The sequence below is a fragment of the Pundamilia nyererei genome, unplaced genomic scaffold (assembly GCF_000239375.1).
Source record: "Pundamilia nyererei isolate P.nyererei 1_Seehausen unplaced genomic scaffold, PunNye1.0 scaffold00073, whole genome shotgun sequence".
Lineage (NCBI taxonomy): Eukaryota > Metazoa > Chordata > Actinopteri > Cichliformes > Cichlidae > Pundamilia > Pundamilia nyererei.
In genome coordinates, this window is record NW_005187474.1 from 1,585,977 (window position 1) to 1,594,909 (window position 8,933).

At 38.7% G+C, this 8,933-nt stretch overlaps 1 protein-coding gene across 1 annotated transcript in view; it reads left to right on the top strand.

The window, feature by feature from the left end:
* The window catches only part of kcnk1b (potassium channel, subfamily K, member 1b), an 8,385-nt gene extending 1,022 nt beyond the window's left edge, over window positions 1-7,363 (top strand). The window contains exons 2-3 of the mRNA XM_005737108.2: window positions 2,133-2,528; window positions 4,617-7,363. Coding sequence (XP_005737165.1) covers window positions 2,133-2,528; window positions 4,617-4,873 — 653 coding nt within the window. The 3' untranslated portion in view covers window positions 4,874-7,363. The remainder of the gene's footprint in view (window positions 1-2,132; window positions 2,529-4,616) is intronic.
* Window positions 7,364-8,933: the final 1,570 nt, after the last annotated feature.

The following is an 8,933-nucleotide window of genomic DNA, read 5'->3' on the forward strand; positions in this document are numbered from 1 at the left end:
GCAAGTGCATCACACACGTGGTTTTCTGTCACTTTTTCCAAGGTGTAAGAAATAGCTTTGTTAAGTTAGAAGTTATGTATTTCTTTTCCCGGATAACTTCACAAAGGGCACGCCTGCCTTGCTGATCAGTCAGCGCACAGGAAGAACTTTAGCCTGACAGATTGGCAGCAGTGAGGTTACAACATACACGGTAGTAAAGGGACCCTGTGCCCCAGTTGCTTCCTAAATGGGAAAAAATGATCGCATTATCTTGTTTTACGGTAAGTCTCAACAGAACTGATGACTGTAAACAGGACCTGACTGAGGTCTGCGTTTTTGCCTGCGTGTCATTTTACCATTCAGTTTCAGACACTCCCTGTTATTGTTGGATATTTTCTGTTGCCTTTGTTACCTTACAAAAACACATTACTCAATAGATGTGCAGTGACAATTATGGTATTACCTTATTCTTAGTCTTATTCTGAAGTGATGTAGTTACACTGTAGCTGCTAACTAACAAGTGGAGGTGAACTATTTGGGATTTTTGTCACAAGGAAACAGTTTTATCACTTGCATGTTGTGAGGCGGTAGTCCTGTGTTTTCAGCCTCTTTTTTTAGGTCTGGTATGTTTTCACACCAATGCAAGTTTAGAAAAGGCAGCACAAAGTTGTTCAGCATGACTTAAACTAGACCACAGATACTGATAAAGCTTAAGCAGACAGAAACATGGCTGCAGAGAAGGTGTAGGAATGACTGTATGCATACTAATATAAAGTGCAATTAAAATATAAATGCTGGAACTGGAATTTGCAAATCTCATGGGATCATGTTTAATTCACAATAAAACACAGAAAAAATAAAATGTTTAAAAATGCATCATTTTAGGAAAAATGTTTGCTCATTTTGAATTTGGTTGCAGCAACATGTCTGCAAAAAGTCGCAAAGGTTCCATGTTTTCCACTGTTTAGCCTCCCCTCTTCTTTTAATATAAGTCTAAACATCTGGAGGAGACCAGCTGCAGAGACATACTTTTTTGGCATTTGTGGTGCTTTCCCAGATGTGCACAATGTCAATTCCATAGTCACTGGTTCGCACCCCCATACCATCAGAGATGCAGGTTTTTGAACTGATCGCAAGCCAGATGGTCCCTCTCCTCTGTAATCCAGAGGATCCAGTGTCCATGTTTTTTCTTTTGTTTTTGTTTTTTTAAACATAACATTTTTTTGTTACGTTTGTTACAAACTTACAAAATGAGATTTGGCTCAGACAGGACCTACTTTAACCTGAAAACTGTGTTCGCAGACAATGATTTCTGGAAGTGTTCCTGAGCAGATTCAGTGATTGTGACAACAAAATCATTCCTGTTTTTATTGCAGTTTCACCTGAGTGCTTGAAGATTATAGAAGTCTGCTACTGATTTGTAGCCTTGTCTCTTGCACACAGAGACTTCTTCAGACTCTTTTGATGACACTATGTACTGTGTAGATAATGAGATGTTTACAGTCGTCAGTCTTACGTTTAGGAACATTATTCTGAGATTGTTCCACAGATTACAGATACAGTTTCTTGCATCTTTACTTCTGAGAAACTGTGCCGCTATAAGATGCTCTTTTTATACCCAAGCATGTTACCTACCTGTTGCCAAATAATGTAATTAGTTGGAATAAAATACTACTCACTTTTCAGACTTTTGAGATCTGTTGCTGCTGTAAAAGTCAAAATTAGCTCATATATATACTTTTTTAAATGAAATAAAAAAAAAAAAAGTTCAGTTATCTTAAATTTAGATTGAAGTCCAAGACAAACTGCATTAAAAAAAATAAAGGAAACTTGTTGCGTGCCACAAAATACTAAAAAAAGAAGTCGGTACTTTTATATCCTGCAAATGTTTGTTTTACTCAGTAACTGTGATGCAGGATGTTGCTGTTAGTTAAATTGAGCTCTCTTCCCATGAAATGCAAACAAGCTACAATCTTACAGTGCATTTACAGATCGCCTTTCATGGTAAATATTTGCGTGGTTCTTTCCTGCAGTCACACCTGACGTGGCAGGAGAAAGAACAACAGACTATGATTTATAGCAGTGATTACAGAAGCGTTGCAATCCTACATTATTCTGCAGCTTTTGATGGTCTTAATGTTTTTCCTCTGCAGGATATGGGCACACAGCACCACTCTCAGACGGCGGGAAGGCCTTCTGCATTATTTACTCCATGATCGGCATCCCCTTCACCCTTCTATTCCTCACTGCTGTGGTGCAACGGATCATGGTATTTAGCACACGGAGGCCGATCACGTACATCCACACACACTGGGGCCTGTCCAAGCCACTGGTGGCCATTGTTCATGCCACTGTGCTCGCCATGTTGGCCGTCTCTTGCTTCTTCCTTATCCCTGCTGCCATCTTCTCGGCGCTGGAAGAAAACTGGAACTTCCTGGAGTCCTTCTACTTCTGCTTCATTTCGCTCAGCACCATTGGCCTCGGAGACTACGTGCCCGGAGAGGCTGCCAATCAGAAGTTCAGGGAGCTCTACAAAGTGGGCATCACTGGTGAGTGTCGCTTTTGAGAGTGTTAGTAGCTGACTGTCCACTTTGATTCTTATCAGAGGTTTTTTAGTGATATTATATAACTAAATTATTCTGTAGATCTATTATTTTGGTCTAATCACTATTAAGAAAATACATTTTTGGATTACGGTATCGTTATTAGTGTCTCTGTTCCTCAAAATTACAACATCCTTCATAAACTAGGACCTGCTTTGTTTGCACTTAAAAACAGCACTCGCTTCCTAATTAAGCTATAAAGTGAGGAAAGAGCCTCAACAAGTCACACATAGTGTCAGAATGTGTAACATATGCTAAAGGGATTGTCTTTATTTGTTCAACTCTCATTTGGAAATAACAGCTGTAGAATACGGCCAGAGTTTGAGCTCATTATCACGGATGGATTAAATTGAGGGTGGTGTAAGGGATAAAACAGCAGATAATGCAGGGCAGCAACAGGACTAACACGTCAGAGGGTGAGACAGGAACTTATGCTGTTTAAATAGACCAGCAGATCAGGAGGGCGTGTATGGTACGATGAAAGCAGAGCAGTGTTATGTGTGGGTGAGCCAGTTGCCTGCCCAAATTAGCTCACAGGCTTCACTTCATTTAAATTGCAAATGTGTCAGAATGAATGCTGTTATTTTTCCGATGTGAGAAAAATCACTTTTAGCGGGTTTTAATATGGCCAACTTTGATCTGCCTCTTTGTGACACAGTTAGCTGGGTCTATCTTTGACCTGTTTGTGAAAATTACACCATGCGCCATGTTGTGAGTGCATGCATCAGAATTACAGGCACACACATTAGGATTTACAGTGCAGCTGTAGGTTTTATGTCAAGGTTCAAGGTTCAAGGTTGTCATCATCAAAGAAGGGCCATATACACGTGGTGTCTAGGATATAGCTTTTTCTACAGTAAAGTAGAAGTAATCACTGCCCTCTACTTGAGTCTGCACATTCAAATTCTTAAAACCTTCAGTTAAAATTGCCAGTTATATGCATGTTTTTTATGTGTTTAAAGCCATATTAGTGATTTCGAATAAACAAGGTTAGAGCAGTTTTAAATCTGGACGATAACCTACTGGAGACAGCAGGAAGGTCTTGCCTGCATTTTCTGGTTGTCTTGTGCAGCATATTCTTAGCAGCACCGTTAAAGTTAAGAGTGCAAAAAAGTGAAACTCAGTTTAAACCCATAGAGTCTCATCAGGGAGTGCGTGCACACGAATGTCAAATGTTATTCCACTCGACTGTCTCCAGCATTTGTGATGTGGGTGTGTGGTCAGAGAGCCAGAGAGAGAGAGAAATAGACGTCAATTTGTAGGCACAATGTGCCAGTCTGTAGGAGGAGACGAGGCAGGAACAGAACGTGTCTGTTTGCATGAATGGCTCCAGACACATTCGTACAACTTCCTCTGTGAAGAATTACATGCATCGGAAGTGATATGACCATAACTGTGTTACCATTGTGATGTAAGTGGAACAACTAAAAAACAGCAGGCGTTTTGTTTAGTATATACTGAACAAACTACCTCATTTGCTAAAATCTCTTCAGTCTTGCCTTTGGGGTTAAGCAGCCACTCCTTCTGAGTTGCACTCGGGACTTTGCACTATTCAGTGCATTCTGTATGTGTGCATTTAAACTGATAAAAACAGTAAAGAATAGCATTTCCTACAAATGCCAGGCTCTGTTTTGATATGGAAAAAACCACCAACTATCAGTGTTACACTATCCTTTCCATTTTCTCTTTGTTTCATTCTAAAGCATGCTCCATGTTTTTGTTAACATGGATGGTTTGCACTGCCCTCTTGTGTTGATCCATAAAACAACAGTGTTTATGAGTAAATCCACTGGGTTTGTATCAAGTAGCAAAACCTCATCTGCAGCTACCATGCTGAAAAATTATGCTGCATTATAAATGATAAATATGCTGCAGGTATGAGATTAAGTCAGGCTTTAAACCTCTATTTAAATCCAGGGGAAGTGATTTCACATCAGGATTAAAGAAAATGCTTTTAATATGGTGTTAATTACACTAAGCACTGCAGATCATTACTCATATGCCTCCTAATCCTTATTTTTTTTGTCTCATCAGTCTACCTGATCTTGGGCCTCATAGTCATGCTAGTGGTGCTGGAGACCTTCTGTGAGCTGCAACAACTGAAGCAGCTCAGGAAAATGTTCTACCTGAAGAAGGAGAAGCCGGTCGACCGCCTCGCCATTTTGGAACACGATCAACTCTCCTTCACTACGGTGTCCAATAGCAGCACAACCCAGAGCCAGGACAAATCCCAGATGTTTGTTAGCGTCCCGACTCTGGCCTCTCCCAACGACGATCCTATGATCCAGTAAAATTCACTTATTAAGGGATTAGAAATGTAGAAGTGAGGCAGAGAGAATGAGTAGATCTTAGCTGTAGGCTTTGTTTAACACTCAGCCCTGCAAATTTTAGTCGTAAAAGAAAAAAAGAGAGACTTCTCAGATCAAGCAAACGTTTTCCTTTAGTGAACCACAATACTGACAATAGTGTTACGCAGCAGAGATTAAAATTATGTATATTAATAAGGCAGAAAATGAATATTGTAACAGTGGCTATAAATACAGAGGCAGTGATAAAAGAGAAAAAAACCTTCTGCTGTATTTCTGTCCTACAGACGCTCGGCACCATTGAAAGCTGCATTATTTATTGCATATTTAGAAATACTTTCAAAGTTAGGCTTTTTTGAATTTAGCTAAAATGCAGGACAAATCTCTGTTGTCTGTCTTAAAATAGTACATAAACATGTGTGCATCTTGTAAATAGAGATGCTTGACAGATATGTGGAATGTACATAATCAGGTTAATGTTTGAAAATGTAAATGTGACACCTCCAATTATTCCACGCCGTGAAGATGCTTCAAAGTGATGTTGATACATCTAAAAGGAAACTAATTATTTTAAGCTGTTTACTTGAAACGTGTCATCAGATTTTTATTTAAAAGTTGTTTTTTTTAAAAGTCAAATTAGATTATTGCTCGGCACAGTTTGTGGCGCTCCTCGCTGTTGAATTGGCTCCTGCTGAGTTTCAGGTTCCTGTTTTCGTTGCATATTATGTTTTTCACGATGGATTTATGAGGTTGACATCAGAATACATCCTGAGAACATGATCGTTTTGAGAAAGCTTTTTAAAAAACAGGCTTTTTTTTCCCCCCACAGCGGACTTCCAATTAGAAACACTTTACAAGCATGTTGTTTTTCTTTTTAAGTCTGCTTGGGTCATCTTCATAGAGATGTTAAATATTCCGGTCACACTCCACATTGTCATATTACATCGGGAAAAACATTTGTGGATTTTCTCATGCTGCAGCTCTGTTTGGGAGTTGTTACTGTCTCAAGCACTATAATTTATTGATCTGAATGGCTTAACATGTGCTAAAGTGTCTGAAAAGGGATGTGACGTTAGCCCGGTTCGAACAGAGAACTGCAGAGGGCTGACCCGTGGCATTTTACCTTCAACAAAGAGAGCTCAGTTTGCACAAGGACCCGAGTACAAGAATTCCTGAAAACCTTAGATTTTTTTTAATTTTTTTATTGGAAAGACTTTTTTTTTGTTCATGGATACTTCGTAAAACTTGAGAGTTGCTCTAAGCTAGAAAAGAACAGTGTTGAACAGCACATTTTTTAGCGTATGTACAAAGTTTGAATAAAGAAGTGTACGTTTTTGAATATTAAGTGGGGAAGGTTTACAAAATATTCTCGGTAATTAATTCAAGCAATTCATTTCTATACACGGTGCAATAGTAAAAGAGGAAATTATGAACTCCAGAGTAGGAGCGCAGCTAAATCCCAGTTTTTATCCATTGTCTCAGATTTAAATCGAATTAAGTGACTTTAAATGAGCGAGTTTTAGGACTGAGGGAAAGTGTTATGTCAGATACAGTAGTTTCATGGTCATCATCCGTCCTCTAATCTGTTTGGTGCAAGCAGACGAACGCTCAAACAGTGACGCATGCTGCTGTAATGAAAAACCTCGTTTTCAATCACAGCACCTCCCGTTTCTGTGAACGGTGACACCGGTACAATCTGTTTTATGGAGATAAAGTTCTGACCTCGTCTTTCGCATCAGGTTACAGCTTTTCATCAGGTTTTGAATGTAATGTTTTTTAATGCTTTTTTTTTTTTGCTACATGACATTTAAAGCCCTGTGAGAGTGCAGAAAAACTGACTCCTCTGCTGACTTTAAATTCAGTTTCATTTGTTTGGAACAGTGCATACAGGTGTCATGACCTGAAAGATTATCACTTGAGTTGGTTCACTGATCTGCAACAGTGTGTTCTGTAGATCAGTGGTTTTCTCTCTTTCTATTTTTATGCCAGTCTGGTCCTTCATGTGAACTGTGAAACACTGATCATGTTCAGATTTCTTCAGGAGAAGAAGGAGAACTTGAAACTTGGGGGTTACTCGCCTTATTTTTACTGTAAGATGTTTAATTGCTTTGTAGATAGATTAAGCTAATTGATGCTAAGGCTTTGATCCTACATGTTATATCAAAGGCAAAGGCTGTCAGGTGAGGTAGGTCTAGCTTTGATTCGGGAATAAACATCGTATGGAGGATTACAAATGGAAGTACACTGACGTTATTTATTCATGCTGAGAAATGGCATGTTTGGAGTATTTGTATTCATGAGTTTTTTGTACATATCTCTTCAGTGGTGGATGCTATAGATTCACATTTCTTGTTAAGTACTTTAGTGTTGCAAGACTACGATTGTCATGAATACCATTGTGTATCAAGGTTTTACATGAACTTCATTTCAGCATAGGAATAAGAAACAAATAAACTGTAAAAGTGTGTCTTAAATAAAGTGTTTGTTATTAATTAATTGGATTTCTTTGTTTTGTTTTGTGTCATGAATTGCAAAGTACAGACCCAAAATGCTGGCTATTAGGATGACACAAGTGAGATAAGATAACATAAGATAAGATAACTCTTTGTTGTCATTTCACAGTCATACTTAGTACAATAGTACAACGAAATTGGAAACTGTCCATGTTGGCACTAAGCACAATTAAACACAATAAAAATGCAACACAACACTTTAAAGTTGTGTTTTTAAAAAGTGTAAAAAAAAATGTAACAAAACACTAACCTTTATTTTTGCAATTGCAATTTCCAAAGCCAACAAAGTTAATAACAAAATCCAACACAAAGTTGGGCAAGCTAACTGAATCTAAAGTACAAAGCAGCTGGTTGAGAACAGTGGTTAGTACTGTTTTCTCACAGCAAGAAGGTCTTTGGTTCAAATACACCATCTGGCTGGAGCCTTTCTAGTTTATTGTCTCCCCATGTCAGTGTGAGTTCTCTCAGGATGCCGCTGCAGTTATTGGGCTTAGCTTAAGTGGTGATTCTACATTGGATGTTGGTGTGAATGCAAGTATCAGTGGTTGTCTCTTTGTGTTAGCCCCAAAACAGGCTGGCAACTCTCAGCCTACGGCGGCCAGGATAGGTTGCAGCCACCTACCCGCAACCCTGAAATGGATAAGCAGAGGCGATTGGATAGCTGGGAGAACACGATGTGACAAAGACTAAAGGGGACACTGACCTCCCTTTACACAAGACAGCAATTAAGGGGGTAAGTGAACACAGCTGGGTAACGAGATGTAGGTGATAGTAATCAAAGACAACGACACAGGAGAGAAGGTAAAACTAAACGTAAGATCCTAGAAATAAAAAACTGCCACAAGTGACTGAAGTGAGAATGGAAGTGATAACTAAACAGGGAAACACAAACATGTAAGCGAACTTAATATAGGGGAAGTGACACAAGTGGATGGAACAAAAAGCACTGCGGGAACAATTAAACTGTTATGCAAAGAGGATGTAAGAACTTACAAGTAAATTCCCTAAGCAAATAAATAAAGTTGCAAATATAACCACCAAGCAAACTCAAATAGAAAATATATAAATAAACAAAAGTTGTAATAAACTCAAAAACACTTGTTCAAAGACCCAGGACCATGAGAGGCATTTCATGCAAAATGCTATAAAATTTGAACACAGGAAAATTAAGCGTTAGCTCATAGGAAATGTGCCCCGACACCTGTGTTCTCTTGTAGAAACACATGATTATATGAAGGGGAAATTTGCAGTCAGTTTCTGCTGGTTTTGTGTAGGAGGAATTGGAAAGTAAAAGCAGAACAAATAACCACAGGGTCTTTTCTAGGCTTTTTAAATATATCTATATATATACATATACATATTGATGCTTGAATGCACCATTATGACCTTAAAAATGGATATGGGTGTTCATCACACTTTGTTTCTGCCAGTAATTCAAGCTGGAGGTGAACATGAGGCTCTGCAGGATCCGAAAGAAGTGATTAATCTGAAACTATTTCTCATTTCAGCAAACAAACAATAGTTAGGCTCCT